At 42.4% G+C, this 20791-nt stretch overlaps 1 protein-coding gene across 1 annotated transcript in view; it reads left to right on the top strand.

The window, feature by feature from the left end:
• Nucleotides 1-20791, top strand: part of celf5a (cugbp, Elav-like family member 5a) — a 196629-nt gene that overhangs the window by 91733 nt on the left and 84105 nt on the right. Inside the window, exon 3 of the mRNA XM_028587205.1 lies at nt 17389-17437. Within this exon, the coding sequence (XP_028443006.1) occupies nt 17389-17437 (49 nt within the window). The remainder of the gene's footprint in view (nt 1-17388; nt 17438-20791) is intronic.

The raw sequence follows: 20791 nt of genomic DNA, 5'->3' as shown, positions 1-20791 counted from the left end.
CCCACCACCAGGTCTGGAGTGACTCTAATTGGCAGTGGTGAATTTAAAGGACTTGTCAGTGGCTTGGGCTGTCACAACCCAGGACAGCACAGCAAAGAAACAACATAGCCAGCTTAACACAGCACAGCATTGCACAGCATAGCACAGAAACAACGCAGTCAGGTTAGCATAGCACACGAAGAGCATCGCAATCTTTGCACGTCACGGTGCGGGAATGACACAGCTCAGCACAGCAGAGTGTAAGCAACAACCCAGTCCGTCCTCAGGCTCAAATTTATGTTTCATGTTCATCGTTCGCCACGTTCTTTTTCATTTGTCTGTCAATTTTCTCTTGGTTTTCTTTTTATTTCCTTTATTTTCTATTCTATCTCTTATTTAAACCCCAGTTTTCAATCTTACTTACATTCTCACACATTTTCCTTGTCTTCCTCCAATAGGTTCTCTTCCCATCCGACATTGTCACGCTATTGGTTTGCGTGAGCATCTGGATTTGAAATCTGAGCCATATGCCCTACTAGCATCTCTATCTCACTCTTTACATAGCCATGCAATCACTAACATGTTCATGCACACACACACACACACACACACACACACACACACACACACACACACACATACACACACACGCACACGCACACACACACACACACGCACAATATCGCCAATCAAAAGATTATTTTCTTCTATTCTAAGAAAGAGCAGCAGCACAGCTAGTGCTTGTGGCGGCTTCATTTAGCTGGTAAAGCAGCCTCTCTTCCTTAGTTATTTGTCTCTTTCCTGTCTCGTTCTTGGTTAGCCAAACACGCACCCTTATTAGTTCATTAAAAGGAGTCTGCCGCTGCTGCCTGACTTTGGAATAGGCAAGGAAAAGAGAGTAAAAAAGGAGGAAAAGAGTCAAAGCACCACTCTCTAATTACCCAAGATTGATGCATCCAGTGAACATCCTGGTAATCAGTGTTGTTTTTATTTGTTTAATGGTAGGACAGGGATCACAGGCAGGCTGACCCTCTGTGATCATTAACAGAATAAAGCAGGCAGAAGCACACAATCTCCTCTCTGCTTGCTTAGTCTTGAAGTGTTGATGTGTGTGTACGTGTGTCTGTGTGTGTGTACGGGTGTGTGTACATGTGTGTGCGTGCATGCACACACTTTTTTACATCATTGAGGACTGAAATTAACCAAGCGTCCATACATATCTGGATTCACTTACAAGAATAGATGTCATTTTGTACGTCATCCCCATATCCCGCATTTTGTTTCGCAAAGACCAACGATAAGGGATTTGATTGTGTTGTACCTTTCTTTGTGCTTGTTAGTGGTACATGTCTTTACTATTAAAAGATTTTTGTCTGCAGGGCTATACCGGGTTTTGTAAGGTTTGCCGAAAAAAGAACTAAGCTTTGTGGTGACGATCACATCGAAAAAGAAATAGTATACTATAAAGTTTTTGTCAATCATGGGTAATGTTTAAATGTTTTAACTGCGCTTTATCTCTCAGTTCTTTAAATTCTTATACTGCACTGTAAAATGTATTCTTGTCTTTTAAATTGTTTTTAATTATGTTCTAACCGCTCTTTCGTGTTTTATGTAAAGCATGTTGAATTGCCCTGTTGCTGAAATGTGCTATATAAATAAAGCTGCCTTGCCTGCCTTGCCTTACAAAAAACTGCAATGGCCACTGAAAAAGACTGTGACCTCAGGGCTGTAGTGTTTTTCTTATTATTCTATATTATTGGTATCCACTATTGCTGTATCGCGTACTGTGTACTATTTCGGTATATCTTTTCTTTTTTTCCACTAAGCTATGTCTGCGTGCATCTGCTGAAATGTTTTCACTGTCCATCTGTCGTTATCCTGAGGGGGAGTGACAGTGTACGTTTATTTCTATTGTATGAGGATACTGTAAGGGGCATATGGGTTGGGTGGAGTCATGGACAAATGGAGGGCAGAGTGTAATGAAGGCAGCCACTCGAAAAGATGGTAGTCTAATTTCATGGTAATTAATTAACGTACAGTAGCTGTTTGCTGGAGATCTTCAATCTGCCCCAGGGGTTTGACATGCTATGGAACTGGCAAATGTCATGACTCCCACAGACAGGAGGAAGGAGGGTGGGCTCAGATGGGTCAATGGGTAATTAATGTTGTTAGAGAAAATGAAGTGTTAACTGTTGACACTGTTGATTACATGCCCCAGAGTTGGCTGTTGTACATGGAAGAAATGCGTGTAACACTATGGGCCAGGACCCAAAAGGGAGCTCCACATGACAGCAGATGTGAGATTGAGCTTCAGCCCTAGCGCAAAGTTTCTGAAACTTGTGTCTTAAGCTGCAAAACTTTAGTGTGGGTGTTGAAGAGAAAATCCAGTAAAAGAAGGGCAGCAGAAAGGCTCTAAAGTCCTATAATGTTTATGCCGCGTATGTGTGACACACACAGTAAAGCACAGAGAGAGTAAAAGTGGGAGTAAAATATGCAAAGGTCTAAATCCTCTCTTCATCTTCATCAGGAGCTCTTAAGACTCTCTGAGACATGTTTCCTCTGGTGACCAAGATTTCCCCTGCACTCATTGCTCACTCATACATCTGTGTGTGTGTGTGTGTGTGTGTGTGTGTATAGGTGTTGATAATGGCTTAACAGCCTCTGCAGCCTGTCTTCAAGTGGAACATATGAAATGATTTGTGCTATGAATCATGGGTTTCATTGCTCTACACTGCGGCGTGATGTCTGGAAAGTTAATGAAGGCCTAAAATTGCTACTGAATCTTGGAACTAAGAGGAAAAAGAGAATATAAAAAATGCAAAAGGAGAGAAGGACAGAGCCTGAATTTAGTTTAAGAGAGATGCAGGGACTGCAAGGGACCAAAGAGTTTGAAGGAAGGGTAAGGAAGCTACAGAAAGTTGCATAGACTGCTTTTACATTCACATCATATAACAAATTTGTACTTTTAAACTCAAATGTGGCTAATGTCCTGCCAGTAAACACACCATATTTTCGCAACTAAATTTTTCTTCTCTCTGTCTTTCTTTTGGCATTTTTTTGTATGTGTCCCGCGCACACTTGCACACACCCATACATGCAACATGTCAGAGGACTGTGAAACATGGAGACCTTGAAGGCATTTTAAACCGTGGCTGTCCTACTGTCCTACCTCAGGCTAACCTCGAGCAGCCCCGGCGATGTAGTGTCACCAATGACATTGGGATTCTATTAGCAGGTTGTGCGAGGCTCTGGCCCCCTGCCCTGTGGTGAGACCTACCATTGATCTGTCATGGGAGATGGCTGCTCCCTGCTCCTCATTCCCATAGGGCTCAATTTGAACCTTTCCAAAAACCAAGACCAAACCCTCTGCTTGAAATCTACCTGGGGAGCAGAGAGAGAGAGAGAGAGAGAGAGGAGAGAGGAGAGCGGAGAACACAAGGTCAGGCGTGACACCGGGGTGCAGATAAAGACGACTGGGTATGGTCGACACTGACCATAATGGCCAGTGAAAAGTGAGGTTATTTGTTATTGATTCCCAATGAGGGAAATCACCGGGTCTATATAGTGCTGTTTATGGCTGGGCAAGGTGTGTGTGTATGTGTATGTGTGTGTGTGTGGGCCAGTTGGTCGATGTGAGGCCGAGAGAATCCTCTGAAGGACAGAGAAAACAAAATGAAAGTCTTTGACTTGCTCCCTGGCTCTCTCTCTCTCTCTCTCTCCTTCTATTTTGAATGAGTGCATAGTGATCTGTTTTCCCAGCCAGCCTCATTTGTATTTTTACTGAATTACCCCGGATGCGCAACCTGAACCCACTTAAGCATGTCACTTAGCGTTTGTTGAAGTTAGCCGAGACAGGGCCCTCATCAGGTTTCAATGAGGGAGGCTGTGGCTAAGTGGCCACTTGTCATGTTTATTTATTTCATTTTTTTTCCCAGATTCCCACATGATGCCCATGTTGGCTGTCCAAGTTGTTTAGTAAGAAATGCAAGACCAGAGTGAAAGACGAGGCTTATGATGGATATATAAGTACTTTATATCAACCATGACTGCTTTGTTTCACAAACTTGTGAGTGTTCAACTTTTCTAATTTGAGATGGCTGTTATTTCTAGGTTGTTCTCTTTAAGTGAAGAGCGAGGTTAAATACGCAGAGGCAGTCCTCTCTCGTTGTGGAGGTATTTAAATAATCTTGCAAAAAATGTGTTTGCATATAGTCATGTACTCTTTTAATCCTTTTTGACTTACACAGTAGGAAGCAATGCTAAGGAACACAGGGGTATATGTGAATTAACAGTATGGCAGTACAAACAGAACAGAATATTGAAATTGCCCCCACGGGCGATTCTCGGCTGTGCTGTGGCAGCGAGACACTTCCTGGTGCTGCTCCATTTTATATGTATGAAAATCTCTCATGGATCCATGATATACATTATAGATGAGGGCTCCCGTTCTGCACTCCAGTCACTGGGGCAGAATTTTCCATGATACGCACCCTCAAAGCTCCCCCACCCCCACTGCCGCCCACTCCTCTTCTCACTTTCTCTCATCCCTCTCTCCATTCATTTCTCCTTTCACATGCCCTCCCATTGGCGTGTTTCATCCCTCATCAGCTCCCTTTAATCCCTCTCCAGCCCTCTGGTCTCCTATCATTTCATCCTTCCATAAGTCAAACCTCACATCTATACTTTCACCCATCCGCCCTTTGCTTCCTTCACTTACTCCACCACTCCCCCATCCCATGGAGCGGGCGAGCGAGTGAGCGAGGAACATGTGACCAGTGAGGTGGGAGCCTGCTGGGCTTCCCCCTGCAGTGCCACCATACGTTGATTTGTCTCCTCCAGTTCCATATTGATTTTGTTTTAAACAAGGGAAAAATACAAGAAGAATGAGGTGCCGGAGGTGACATGAAATAAAAAAACAAGTAAGGTGGAAAAGGAGTAAAGGGGAGGAAAGAGAATAGAGGAAAAGTGCTTCAATGTATCAAATCTGAGTTGGGTCCCGGATGGGTTCAGGGTATTATTAGGAGGTTACTGTACAGAGGGTGAAGGAAAGGGGCAGAGGCGGAGAGATGGAGCAAGAGAGAGAGAGAGAGAGACCGTGCGATCCTTTGTTTAAAAATGTCTTTTTTATTCCCACCCTTTACTTTGTGCTTGCTAAATGTATTCTGGGGTTGGCTATGTGGCAAATGCATCTCATTCTGTCTCATGGTACAGTTCCTGCCTTAAAATGATTCTCTGCTTAGTTCAATTTAAGTTGTGTGCAGAATAATCGATCCCTCCATTAATTCTACTTAGCCGAGCTTCACAGTACAAGCCTGGGCTTGACTGGTCCACCAAGGCCAGCGCTGCTGAATGGCTGACCTTTACACGGCTCGGACTGCCATTGATTTTCAGCAGGACTTATTTCATGAACTGGGGTTTGGGACAGGGCACCCAGATGAAGATGAACTATGAGGCAAAATCAGTTTCTTTAGGCCTTTTTATTTTCTCTGCACTCGTCTCTCTTATTTCTCTCTCTTTCTCTGTCCTCTTTACTTTGGAATCAGTACTGTACACCGTGTCGGCTGAGCTCCGTGGGTGGCATAGTCTGAGAGCAAATAAAGCATCCCCTGTGTGACCCCCACCCCCTCGAACTAAGAGCCCCCCCATGTCTTGTCAGTGAAGTGTTTGAGTGTGTGTGTGTGTTTGTGTGCTTTACGTTCATGCTTTAGTGTCTATGTACGCGTTTCTGTCCATGCGTGAGTGTATGTAGGTTACATTGTTAAGTGCTTTACGAGGGCTCTCTCTGTGACATGGCCCCTTGGTATTTGCAGTTAGAAAATAATGCAAAGCAGAGAGTGTGAACAAGCCATTAGAGCTCCTCAGAGGCAGAAGAATGGAGGAAAACAATCCTGACCTCATGAAACGACAGACACAACATCTACCTCACGCCTGCTGGGGTGAATAGGAGGGAAAAGAAAGAGAGAATATATCTCAAATCCCAAATGTAATTTCAGTAGGACTTAAGGTCCTATATTTCACAATGTTAAACCTTTAAGTCTTAATTGTAAGACAAATGTGCTCACTTGAACATCATTTAAATGAATACATTAATAAATAATAAAAGCTAAGACAAGGAAGGGAGGAAGTGTAGGAGGCTTCTGAGTGTGATTCAGCTGGAGTTCATACAGAGTGCAGAGTGTCTCCCTTTCTCCCTCCCTGTCTCTGACTCTCTCTTTTTGCCCTGCATTAGCTGTACATCAGTGATTGTTGACTATAAAAAAAAAAACATCTTTAAATTGAATACCCCGCTCATGAATACATGCATGCATACAAATGTCCCTGGATGGTGCGAGGCGTGAGGGGCAGGTGAGGTGAGGGCTGTCAAGGATGCTGCTGTAAAAATGGATGAGGATGGGGATGACGACAGTGGTGGGATGACGGGTGTGGGCAGGTGTGTAGCATTTTGATTGGGCCTCAAGTTAGGGCATCAAAATTTGATGATGTAGCCAATCTCTCACTAGAGGTCTTGACAGGTCCAAACAAGACCCAACTGGGGACCCTGAATATCTAAAATATATACATTATTTCTCCCAATAAGACACAAATCCTTCCCGTACTGTCTCAAACCATATATCACCCTGCAGTGTAAGTGCACGTTGGAGCACCCATGTATTTAAATAAGGTGGTAGCCCCTGGCTCTTTCTGAAAATCCCATACAGTGCATGACACTTTTCTTTTATTTCCACCGTGCTCAAATTTCGACCAGATTTCGACATGAACACACACACACACAACACATACAAAATGCTGCCCCAAACTACATCCACTCACCCACTCCAAACCCCACCAATGAAATAAGCCACCCAAGGCCACGGGAGGTAGTGGGGAGTGGGTGTTGGCAGAGACACTTCCAATGTGTTTTCCGCTCCAGTGCTTCTTGTTCTCACTTCGTCAGAGTGTGTTTGCTGCACATTGGGAGAAATGGCGAGAGGTCAGGCCGGTGTGCTGCTTGTCTGGCCCTCAGGTTCTGTGCAGTTCAAGGTTAAATGAAGAATCAGTGAGAAGGGTTTTTGTGTTTATTTAGGAAACAATTTTACTGTAATGCAGCGTCAGACTAGGAGGAGGAGGAGACAAGACACAGGGCTAGAAGACAGGCCTGTCCCTTTTGTTTGGTACTGAATGCGCTTATAGACAAGCAGGGATTTTCTAGAAGTGTCAGGAGGAAACATAAGCAGGCTTTACAGCCATGGGCTGGAGTGGTGGGAGAGTGATGGAACAGGCAGAAGTAGCAGGTGACAGAATGCTGTCTCTCTGTGTGTGTGTGTGTGTGTGTGTCTGTGTGTGCGTGCGTGTGCGTGTGTGAAACGTGGGGTATTGATATGCTGGGAATGAAGCTCGGAGCAGATGGACAGAGCAGGCTGGCCCTGTGTCAATCCTGTGAGCTCTGGCTTCTTCTTGCAATCCCCCCTTTGATGGACACACACACACACACACACACACACGCAAACATGTACCAGGCAACTGCGCTGAGTCCATATTTCACCAACTTGACAATGGGCCTATAGGATAACAAATAGTCAATAATCCTATCATTAATAACCAGTATGCCGTAATGATCTATAGCTATGGCAGATGTGGCTGCTTAATGGGACCGAATGGAGAAGTCCTCCAGTGGCTCATCAGAGTCGGTAGACAGCAGGATTTGGGGGAAAAGGGCGTGTAGACTGAAAGCATATGTACAGTGAAAGGGAAAGTTAAAGGATACAAACTATTATCATTTTTAAAATAAGGTTGAGGGAAGTATTGCTTTACGGTCTAAATTTCTGACATAGGTTTTTGTCTCGTCCTGTCTCTGTCTCTCTGGCACCCCTCAGACTTCTCTCCAATTCAAAGCCAACATGCTTGGCTGCATCGCTATCTCCCCCTCCTCCCATCTATCTCTATCCTCCTCTGGCTTCTTCTTCTCTTGGTCCTATCCCCTCCTCAGAGGGGTGGCATGGGCAGTAGAGGGCTAGAAAGTGCCACTGTTGGTGAATTGCTAATAGGCAATCATAGTGCTCAGGACAAGGATGCCTACTGGAGGTCTAGGGACCATTAAAGAAACGTCAACTCGGCATAGGTATGCCAAGAATTATGAGTCAGTGGGCAGGCAACACTTCTTGGCTCCTATTGGTCAGGGCAGCAGGCCGTAATCTGTCACAATCCTGGAGTTGCTGTGACAGCAGCAGGAGCATTCTGGGCTCAACACAGAGGGTAAAGGAAACATGCTGTGTGTGTGTGTGTGTGTGTGTGTGTGTGTGTGTGTGTGTGTGTGTGTGTGTGTGTGTGTGTGTGTGTGTGTGTGTGTGTGTGCGCGTGCGTAAGCTTGTATGAGTGTGGTTGAGTGCATGAAGGGCTGCACAATAAGCAGAAAATGTACAGAAACTGAAATTATAACTATCAACTTCTACTACAACTTAATTTAATCATGTTCAGTAAATTGATTCTGTAAGTCAATTGTAGCGTATCCCTTTAATGCACCTGAAAGTACAACAATAAATCACATCTAATCCTAACTACAAACAACTAATCACGGCGCTTGCTTCAAGTAAAATTGGTTCCACCAGTTTTAAGCATTTTTTTTCTTTTTTTACCATTTTGTATACATGCATGCACACTTGAACTCAGATGAGTCAAAGAAAGCAACTCCAATGTTGGACAAATTGTAGCCCCGGTGGTACAAAATAAGATGCCATGTAATTTGTGTGGGCACACTTTGGCTTTAGTAGACACGATGCAGAACCAAACAAAGCTAAATGTGAGCACTGTCGGAAAATAGTTATAAATAGTGGCTTTGAGAGGAAACATGAGCAATTTGTCTGCTCACCTGAAGCACAGCCAAGTCATAGAATATGACGTTGGCCATGGCCGAGAGTGAAGTTATGACAAAAAAAAAGAAATCGCACACATGTTTCGTCTAGTACACAAACATTTGATAATGTCACTCCATACCCTAAAATGTCCCACAGATAGAATGACATCCATAAGTATTTCATTTATATTTATTTACTGTATATATATACATACAATATTATGTCTTGTAGTGTGTGTATGTATGTGTTATATATATATATATATATATATATATATATATATATATATATATATATATATATATATATATATATATATATATATAAAACAAAGCTTGAACACGTTCTAAAACTACAGAATTGAACACTCACAATTCATGACTTTGTGTTTATTGTTCAATACACTGCGAGGATGCGCACATGCTGTACATGATGTTGTACTTCATTACCGTAGTTGTAACTCACTGACGATCTGGCAGGACATAATCTTCAAACAAGTAAGAAAGTCTGTGTCTGTCTTTTCTTTCTGTGTGTGTGTGTGTGTGTGTGTGTGTGTGTGTGTGTGTGTGTGTGTGTGTGTTGGTGGTGGGGGGGAGAGATGTGAGCCCACCAAAAGCTTAAGCCTCCAGTGTGCTGTGCAGATAAGATTCATTAGATAGGTCGGTAAATGCAAGTGAGAGCCAAAGCGAGGCAGACACACAGAGGGAGAGGGAGAGAGATTGAGCTTGCTGCTGCTCCAGCATTTGTTGACACAGATTTACAATGAGTCTCCCACTGCTTCACGCATTACAGTAACACGCCATGTCAATAGCTCTGTGGGCTTGAAAAGCAGCCGTGCCAAAGATGTCAGGGAGTGATGCCCTTCCCCTGATATCCAAAGTGTGGCTCATAAGTCAGGAAGTGGAGGAGAATGAGGGCCAAGAGAGGGAGAAAAAAAAAAAAACATTTTTTGTTGTTTTTCTTTTCTCTTATTAATAATTCCCCACCCACTCTTCTCTCTCAATATTTACATCTTCTCAAGCATCTTTTTTTTAATTAGTTTTCCCGTTTCTTTCACTTCTTTATGATCCTTTTCCTCCCCCTTTCTTCATCTCTCTTAGTGTCTTACCCCTCTCTCCCTCTGTTTCTCTTTATCTCTTGGACGCCCCGCTACAGGCTCAGTAGGACAGGATTTAGGCATTAGCTCAATCCCCCTATCTACTCCCCCCTCATGATTGCACACTGTTTCTGTCACCCACATACCCTAGTCCACTGCACAAGTCTTGTAGGACTCCGAGTAGTGGCGGAGAGCTTATACTCCACAAGACAGGAAGACATAATCAGTAGACGGACCAGCATGGCGTGAGAGCGAGTGACAGTGTGCGTGTGAAGGGTCGGGACAGTGATAAGCAAAGTCAGAGGTGGAGGGTGAGCTTTTTATACGGTGTTTTGAGTTAATCAGACTATACAGAAGTAATAAAGAGTTTGATGAGAACCAACATCAGCCCATGCCACGTCTGCTGAGTCATGGGGCGCCACAAATGAGGTGGTTTTGATGTGTGACTTTCACCTTCATGAAATCTTGATGTGAGCCGAGTTCTGCTGTCTGTGTAATGAGGGCTGTAGCAGTCAGACAGCTGGCCAACCACTTCGGCTAGTAAAGCAATGATAAAACAGGGGGGTTGGAAAGCCTTTTGGAAAGCATTCGCTAGATGAACTTCAGGCTGTTCCTGGGAGGCAGTTAGCGTTTTGGGGGAAGAGATAAACAGGAACTTGGATGGCATCAGACAACAGAAGGTCTAATAGTCCTAATCAGAGATGTAGTGGTGGTGCTAGTAGTAATGGTACTACAGATCGCACATGTTTGTGAGTTAGCAGTGGCCTCATTGCTAATTTGTGTATTACAAGAAGCATTCAGTGTAACAGATGGATATCAACAGTTTTGTTCCAAAAGGAGCCACTCGGCCTAAGTAACACTTATTTGTACAAAATAAGTGCAAAGCAACAACCAATTGCACTTTCTAAACAAGTGGCTTTTTTTTGTTGTCTTTGAATGACAAAACTCACCTTTTACAGAATGCATGTTTTTTTTTTTCTATTCAAAATGGATCTAGCATTATGGACTAGGACTAGAAATGTGATGATTACGACTAGCTGAGGTCTGCAGGTGTGTGTCCATGTCGGTGCCTCAAGCTGTAAATCCTGTTGGTTCTGATAGGAATCCCCAAGCTTATAGTAGCTGCCATCTCCCCAGCACTGACTGATGCTTCTTATCAGGACCACCACAGCGCTGCCGCCAGCACATTTTCACATATGGGTACATTATAACCTCCCTTGCACAAACATTTTCCCAACATGCATTTAACACCTACATGCTCACATAGATTCAGCATATTGAAACAGGGCAGGGCAGCTACAGCATGAGTCCATCAACGGTCATACTGCAGTCAGACATTCACACATAACCCACTCATGCACACACTTAAGTATATAAGCATGTCATGGGTATATCAGCATGTGTATATCAGCATGTGTATTCAAGCATATCTTGAATTTCAGAAAACCCACATGTGTAGGAGATGCTCATCTTTTATGTACAGAAACAACATACAGCTGATCCTTTTGTTTTGGATTTAATGTACTGTATGTTTTTGGATAATTGAGTCATTGATAAAAGGACAAACCTTTTGGTTCACGGTTTGGTTTTTCAGTTTCTCACATGTGAGGATTTGCTTCTTTTCTGAGTTTTAAATTATTGTTAAAATAAATCTCTTTGGGGTTTGGGCTATCAATTTAAAAACATCACCTGGGCCTCTGGCAATTTGTGATGTGCATTTTTACTATTTTCTTACAGTTTGTAGACCAGAATTAGGGATAAATCAATAAAAAAAACAAAAAAACAATACAGTGTGCAGAACTCCACCAAAACAATCTCTCTGCATATATAAATTAAACATATGTGTGAGGACGAGTGGGAGAACAGGCGTAGACAACAACATGGCCATTCTCCACCTTTGTCTGTCTTGAAAATCCCACAGATAAAATGCTATGTGAAGATTGGACTTTTCTACTACGCAGGGGAACTAGTGACATGTGAATTATGTCATGTGTAGTTTACTCTATAACATAGAAGAACCAGAAGTAAACCTAGAGTACCCGTTTATCACAAAAACCGTTAACATTGTCGCAGTGTTTTATTAGCCGAGTGAAAATGTGCATTGTTTTGTTGAAAGGAATGCATTATGAAATCGTTCACTGCAAAACTAAACTATAATGCCATCACATTTTCATGTAACAGGGCTCAGATGTCTTTTCATTTCCAGTTAATGTACAATATTAAGAAATAGTTCATTACCCAGCTCGACTAAGCCTATTACATTTGATCTTCATTTGTAATTTGCAATTTCTTTTTTTATTGTTAATGAACAATTATTGTGATTGCAGTGAAGCACTTCATAACTATAAATCATTACACCACAGCTCCTTCTCTACTCTATTTGTCTCTTTCCTGTACTGTATACAGTACAGATTTATTAGCTAGAGCTGGGGCCCCCGGACAGCCACCACTCAGCACTCCCTCAGATCAATAATTGGAAATATTAATTATATCAGCAGAGACGGCCCAGTCAGAAGGGGGCTGTTTATGCTCCTGTTACTGAGCAATGGAGCAACATGAGCTTTGAAGGCCCACTAATACGTATTAATGATCCCAGGACAAACATTACTCTATATTAAACGTGAGTGAAAGCCAGAAGACATTGCACATATTGCATTGCTACTAGAGTTATTTTGTAAGTAAGTGCTGTAGAAATACTTTTACTGCTGAGGAATGAGCTTCTGCAAAACCAGGACAAGATTTACTGCAATTTTATTTCTATTCACTGCATTCTCCTGGAAGTGAAAGTTAAAGACTAGCAAAGTTTTGGGGCTTGGGATTGCACCAGGTCTTTGAAGCCCTTTCCAAAGCAGTATTATTGTCTTGCTACTGGCCCTCTCTGGGGTTTCAGCAGCGTGGAGTCTGGGACTCTGTACTGCTCAATCCCGCTAACCTCTACTAGTCATGAACTCATTACTGTCGTAGATAGTGCCAACAGTAGACTCTAAATCCTCCACACTACTAACGGGCCAAGTCCAGACAGCAGTTCCTTTACTTGCTCTTTGTAATTTGAAATCAGACAGTGGAATGTCTTTTGTGGACGGAGCGCAGGACCTTTGGTCTTTTTTTTGTGGCTAATAATAGTTTCAGTAGAAAGACGTTTGCTCACCAGCCAGGCCAAACTGTACCAGGATACTGATAAAGTCAGAGAACGTGTAGATGTGTGCGTTGATCATATTTTAATCTATAACCGGTCACATGTAGGCATATTCATTTGTAACTAGTTTTAGTCAAAAAATAAAAATATCTAACAAAAAAAAAAACAGACAAACCAATCATGTGTGTATATTCCAGGCCCATTGCACACTGCATTATGTACTTAAGGCCTGGGGGTTTCTGCCTCACCCTCCACATAAAACAGCAGCATACTAGTGCTAAGAGCTTTAATTGAACTGACTCGAGGCTTAACTGGGCAAATGAGACGGCCTAATAAAAGCATATGGAACTATAGATTTGTCAAAGCCCTTAGAGCAGCACAGCTTGTCGAGTTAGAAAGCGAGAAAGACCAGGGCTCGTACAAGGAAAACTAAAACTGTGTTTTTTACTAGAAGAGGGAGAATAAGAATAGTACCTTATTTGAAGGTTGTGAAGCCACGTAGTTGTTGTGAGTCATTGGAGGAGTTTGTTTATTCAGATCAGTCAAAAACATTCACCTCACATTACCGTTAACCCGACCTTTGAGATACAAAAGAACCTAATGCAAATCACCGAATGTATTTCTTAAAAATGTCACTAAGGTCCTTTTTAGAAAGGTGTCCATGTTTGCTGTTTATTCACCATATTACATACATTATTACACAGCCTCTCACCATTACGTAAATACACCATGAGTAGGGGCCGGGTTTTGTTCAGAAATATTCGACTTCAATACCGGTTCCTAAACAATTTTATAAAACAAAAAGAAATTACAACATTACTCATTACTTTTTATTTATTTTGTCTTTGTGCGTAACGTAACAAACGAACAATATACGATCTTAGTAGAAGCATGCTGCATCCTTATTGGCTAACTGATGCTGATTGGATTTACTCTTTACATATTGAAATTGGGTAGTGAGTGACAAGGCGTTTCTTGATACCCAATACTTTAGAGGCAATTCGGTCGGTGCCTAAAAAGTATTGAATTCAGTACCCAGCCGTTACTGTGAGTCATCACAGAATTGTCAAATGAGTTTTTCCAAATGCATGACCACACATTGTTCACTGTACTTGACTTTTGAATGTCTTTTTTTTCTCTTTTTGTTTCCCTTTTTTTATTAGGCTTGCAGATCTTACTTGCCTGCAAGTTTGTTTTCATACATTGCTGACATGAATGTGAAATAATGGAAGACACATTTAACAACATACTAGGATTTGGAATTTTCTTGACAGTGCTGTATACAATATGTGGTATGTAGTGCCGAAACACGCAGTGCACTGCTTTCGAAGAAAGACCACAGCTATGTTTTGCTCACGGGTCATCAAATGCAAATAATACTGAACAAATTCAGGAAGAGCAAATATTGTGCTTCACTGAATATCCTCTCTGGACTGAGAACATCCCTAGCATTTATATTTTGAAACAATGCATGCCATTCCTGGTGTTAATATATTGCAAACATTATATTAACACCAGGAATCTCATTTCCTGGTTTGCTAAACCTTGTTGAATGAAGCTACTTGAGTCACATCAACATCCTCAGGTAGATAAGCACTGCAACAGAAGATCAGCCAAGTTAAAGTTTCTCTCTTATTTTCAGTTCAGGTTTAAAACACTTTTTTTATTGTTTGGCCATTTATAATTGAAACATTTTTTTGCAGGGGTGTCTGTAGCGAGGCAGGTGGTTGATTCAGAAGTATACAGTGTTCGTATAGTGCAGCTTTACTGCTCTTTTTCAGTGTTTTCAGGAGGGTGAAGTCAGAGCAGTAGAAACGCCACTCAACAGCAAAGCAATCTTATCAAAGAGTTGCAGGCAGCTTTCTTTCTCTCTCGGTGTCTTCTGTATCTCTCTTGCCCTTCTCTCCAATCTCTTGTTGTCGTTTTCCACAATCTATCTTCTTCTCCTCTTCTGGCTCTCTTTTGCTACACCTCCTTTCTCACCTAACCACTCCCTAACTCAATGATTGGAAGATTGAGAAGCATTACATTTAAATGTGTTGTTATTTGTACAGGGAGCAGCTGTGTTGATTGTGGGTGTGTCGCGAATCGTGAAAACATGGCCCACAGTATCTGGAGTTAATGAATGGTCTCCTTGACAACAGCAGCACTTAATACATTTGACTTAAAGTTGCCGTGTCTGTGCAGTGTGTGAGCATGCATATCGTACAAGTGTGCTTTGCGACGCGCACTTAATTTCCCCTGGAATTACATAGTTTTCTTCATATGTGTTCAAGGGGAATGGAACAAACTAAGGGTCATCAGCAGTGACTGTCCAGGACCATGATGCATTGCTCTCGGGCAAGTAAATAGACCATTAAGATGGCATGTTGGAGGCTGAACAGTAACTAGCTTTAGAGAGAGCTGCCTCCCACACACAGGCACCCTGTAGAGACGGCTGAGATCATATCATTGTAGAGGAGCCACAGCCGCCGATTCAGCCTACTCCTTCGCACGTTTGGACAAAAATCAACTGGCAGGATGGAACCACAGTTTGTCCGTTTGACATGTCAAAGACAAATTCAAACATTCCCTGTGTTGTAAAGTTATCTGTGAACTTGTCTTGAGGATGTTCTATCCCCCCTCCCCTCCCATTCGGAGCTGTTTGTCTCAGAGGTTGCTTTGAACACGTGTGCGATTGTGTCGCGGTTGATTCTGTAATCTATCCGTACATGCTGTGGAGCAGTGCGCCCTGTGGCTTGGCATTAGCATACTGTAGGGTTACTTTGCTAGTGTGTTGTACAAGGAAAAGAAAGCACTTGTAGATGGGTAGGGAGGAAGATGGGGGGTGGGGGGGATGAGCCAAGGAACAAGGAGCTAAAACCTTAACCTTCACAAGCACAGCATCCTCCCTGTTTTCCAACAAAGACTTAGCCAGTGCTAGTTATTATTTACGATGGGTAAATTTATGGAATAATTTCAGTGAGGGAAGGTTACTCAGTTCCTCAAGGTGAAAATGGATACGTTTAGCACTTAATGAATCGGCCTAGGCCTCTCCCCCATATATCAGCATGTTATTAAGACATTTTAAAATCCCATTATGGTGTTTCTCCTTGAACATGTCATGCTTTTATTAGACTGCCCTGTCTTTAAATCTGACCTTTTCAGCCCTGCTCTGGTATTGAACAGAAAAAAGATACATGACAGGGCGATGGAACGAAATATATACATATGTAGGTATAAAACTATCAATGCTGGATGGTTTTCAGTGATCTGACTGGAATGTCCGGTAACAGCAAATAGTTTCCAGCAATAAAAATATTCTTAAATAGCAGCTACAAATGGTTTACTGTAAATGGCTGAGTGTGTCAGGAGGTTGCTTTTATGTTCTAATAATCTTGTTATAAATTGGGGACACTTTTGGCCCTAATTTTATTTAAATTTGTGTTTTTTTTTAATTGTGAAATCTATTTGTTTTGGACTGAATCATAAAAGAAGGGGCCCTGGCATCAGATCAGTGCACATCAATTATATTTCAAGCTTTGTGCTCTGCTACAGTACAAATACAATATACATATTATATGTGTGTGTGTGTGTGTGTGTGGGTGGGTGGGTGAATGTATAAACAGTTTGTGTGCTAATGTGACTAGGAGACATGTTTAATTTAAAAGAAACGGTGCTGCGGCTGTAACAAACATATTGTAAATCACAACTAGATCTTTCAAACTTTTTCTGTCTGGTGAAATTGTTCATCTTGAACAACAATAATGAAAAAAAGAAGGAGGTAAAATTGGGGAAAGAGGAGAGCGTGACACAAAGACTGTGATGACAGAGGCATCTAATCCAGGCAATGCCATTCTTATCAGGGTCCAGTGGATTAGAGTGAGCCTCCAAATCAGAGAATCCTTCCCAGCCAGACACTCTCCACAGCCCAAGGGCCTGGATCAATAGGCCTGCATTGATCTCTCTCCTCCTCTGGCTGGATTCACGTTTAGTAGGACTGCCTCGGCCTCTATCACTTAGACACCTGCAGCCTTGCAACTTCTCCGTGCACCTGCCATGAAATACCACAAATACGAATGGACACAAAAACACACAGACACACACTTTTATTTTATGTGTGAAAGAGAGTTGTTTTGTTTACACTGAATAACAGGCAGCAAATACACCATAGTGTCAGGTCAACTTAGCTGCATGATGATGCATTGGTTTCTTCTCTAGCCCAGGCACTTTGATCAGTCTCGCAGAACATCTTTTAGTATGGGAGAAAGGGCCTTGACACCTCTGGTTTGTGGCCTCTTCTTATAGCAAAGGCAGCCCAAGTCACCAGCACTAACCTCTGTTGCTCTTTCTTCTCTCTCCTCCAGATGACTCGCCCCATCCAGGTGAAACCGGCTGACAGCGAGAGCCGTGGAGGTAGTTGTCTTCTTTTCTCCATCATTTATTCATGTCCCCTTTTCATCTGCCTTATCTAGGCTAATTCTTTTCATTCTTTCCCTCTGATCTCATCTGTTCCACTGCTCTCAATGCAATATTTCTTCAGCCAACACTCTTTTTTTTATTTTATTTTTTTTATTTTATCCTAATTCCTTTTATTCTCATGTTGCTGTGCTAACATACATAATTGTAGCAATTCTAGCAAAGAACCAAGTCTACGAAATAGTTTAAACCAAACTGTTTCTGAATGCTACATCAAACGTAGAGATTTGGTGTCATCTTGGTTTGACTGCCTGTCTCTCAGCTATCACAGCTGTAACAAATTTTAGTAGAAATTAGTCTCTAATCTCATCTCATACATATTCTAGCTTTTTTTTTTTATTTGTTTCTGGTTTAAATCCTCTGGGTTTGTGGATTAATCTCACATGTCATCCTGCTAGTGCCCTTGTACGGGATGTAATTAAATTAAGAGTCTGTGTTATTGAAAGTATGTAGGGCTGTGATGGGCTTCCCTGCTGTCCGTCTCTCTTTTCTTGTTCCCTATGCCAAGTACATTATCATAGCACTGTAAATTAGATAGTGATTAGACTCAATACTGGAACCACAGCCACACAAAGGCCTGTTAAAACCCACACTGCCTGGTCTGTGTGCATTTGAAACACGATAGTAAATGGTATAGAGGGAGGGTGAAATGGAGCAGGAGCACATACAGCTTGCCAAACAATCAATAGATTTGCAGGGTTCTTGCCAAGATCCTCATTACTTGGCCTTAATTCTGTCGTCTTTGATCTCTCCCGTTTTTGGAGGCTTTCATTTACTCACTGCCTATCTGCATATATGTTAATGGGATGAGGAGGCATCCTTTAAGTCAGTGTCAGGGACAATGAACCATGCTTCTATGTTTTTGGTGTGAATCTCATGTGTCATGTGTCACATAACGAAGCAAGTGCCTTTTTGTTGTTGAAAGGAGGAGCGCTGTTTTCAGTCTTTCTCAGAGAGAGAGAGAGAGAGAGAGAGAGAGAGAGATTTGGAAGTGGAGAGAAAATGCAAGCACGATGCCAACTGCATACAGCTGTCGTGCTGCACTTCTGAGGCTTTACCTAAAAACCTCTGCCTGTTTTGGGTGAATTAGGATGGCTGGCCACTTGGCTGCCTGTCAAACGCACACAATCTTCAAAGGACAGCATAACCCCTTGAGATGGATGGAGGAAAGGCCAATAAAGATCACTGTCAGTTCTCCATGTTTTCTTCTTTCTTTCTTTCTTTCTCTCTTTCTCTCCTTCGTCTCTCTCTCTCACTCTCTCTCTCTTTCTCTCTCTTTCTTTCCCACTCATCTTCACTCCTTTCTCCTAACCATTCATTCAGAGCTTTAGAGGAGTGGTGAGACAAGCAAAAGGGTCTTGTGCTGTTAAGATTGATGTCCCCTATAGCTCCATTGATTTTGCCATTGTGGTGCTGTGTGTCCACATTAACAATGACACTCAGCTGTCTCTTTACTTGGTTGTGAGTGGCTGGGTTTAAAGCTCCCAGGGCACTTTGGTCAGTATGGGGTCCTCTTACTGGCCAGCCGTGGGGACCCAACTAAGGAACAAATGAGTGCTGGAACAGACCTGAGAGTTGCACATCATATTAATTGAACAGGTCAGAGTGGCGCCACAGGGGCAATCAAACACTAGCATGACTTTAACGGGTTAGGAGGTGGAAGCGAAAAGGAGGAGACAGGGAATGTGAGAAAGGGGAATGAATCTGATTTTTATTTTTCAAATCTTTTATTCTCACCCTGCTTCTAATTTGCTGGCTTTATTTCTTTCTGTGATTATCCTTGTCAAAGATACTTTTGTTTTTCTCCATTATGTCTCTATAGTAGCTGTTCTAGCTTGCTACTGTAAGCTGATGGACTGTACTGCTGAGGCGCCTCCATGGCCTACTTTTACAAGGTTCTTATTTGCTGTAAAATCATTGCGCTGTCTGAACTGTCAGGGTCTTCTAATAATTGCTCGCCTTATTTCACATTGTCAAAATTGCCAAGATTAAATTTTTGTAATTTTGATCGTTATTTGCCTGCTGCTGCCAGAACCCAGATCAATAACGTCAGGACTATAACTCAGCGTGGTGTACAGGAGCTGGAAAAGCAGATGCAAAAAAATATTAATTAGCCTCTCATTCCAGTGGAGGGGAGGGACGCCAGGGACAGACCCAGTCTGGCCTGCTCTCTCAGGGGCCACACGGGTAGTCCGATAGGGGGCACATATTCCTCAGTGCACACAGTCACACTACAGCACACAGTCATACTAATTAGTCCCTTAATCTCATTATGAGGAGGACTGCTCAGATCACCTCACTAGGTTGGCTGTCCATCAGGGAAAGACCTGTTACTGTGGTTTTATGCCTGCTGGACCGGCACTCCTCCGGGAGCAACTCTCTGCTGGTATTAAGAGCAGACAGGCCTGGACCAGAACAGTGTACTTTCCCTGGTTACTGTCTCAGTACAAGTTTAAACTGTCAGCCTATAGTCATCAGACAGGAAGACAGTAGAACATGTTCTTCTAACTTATTCCACTAAATATTTGATGACTCTTGGACATTTTATCAAAACTGAGCAGTTTCGTGATGGACATGTTCATAGCTTTCACCTTATCGGATAGAACAAACCGGTAAAAATTACAGTACATCGGGCCACTAGGTAGCTTCACTAAGGCCATTTGGGTAAACCACCTTGCCTATAGAAATTGAAAGGAAATATACGGCAGAGTAAATCCATCCAAACACTCTGTTAGTCCCTGCTGCCGCCTAACAAAGACACACTGTGAAATGAATATTAATGGACAATCACCTACCTAATCTAGCAGAACAGCAGCTGTTACACATTGAGCCACAAGCACGGTGAATGTCTCCGTCACCGATGACGCAGACCATTCTGGGATGTTTCTGTTGGGGAGAGGTTTAAAGAGACGCAGCAGGGACCTGTCTCTCTCGGTTTCTACTCACAGGTCTCTGATATGAAATAGATTGATTTTCCATCACACATGGCACTGATGACTGGCACTGACTGCTGCTGATATTTCATTTTTGAAGGGCTGTTCAGTGCCTCCTTAGAGGGCTTGGTGTCCTTACACGGGATAAATCAGCTTTAACCACTTTGAATTAATCCTAAACCCTTTACTAAAAGCACCCCCTTGGCATTCCACCATTACTCTCTGTCCCTTCTTGTTTTCTTTTTGCCGGGCTATCATTTCACTTGATTTTTTTCTTTCTTTCTTTGTTTTAGACAATCCTAAAAGAGCCATCCCGCTCTCAGGCTAAATAGTGTTTCTGTCCTGCATGTGTTGTTCC

The sequence above is a fragment of the Perca flavescens genome, chromosome 9 (genome assembly GCF_004354835.1).
Source record: "Perca flavescens isolate YP-PL-M2 chromosome 9, PFLA_1.0, whole genome shotgun sequence".
NCBI classification, from domain to species: Eukaryota; Metazoa; Chordata; class Actinopteri; order Perciformes; family Percidae; genus Perca; species Perca flavescens.
The sequence above is the reverse complement of the archived record's forward strand: the minus strand, read 5'-3'. Positions and strand labels throughout refer to the sequence as shown.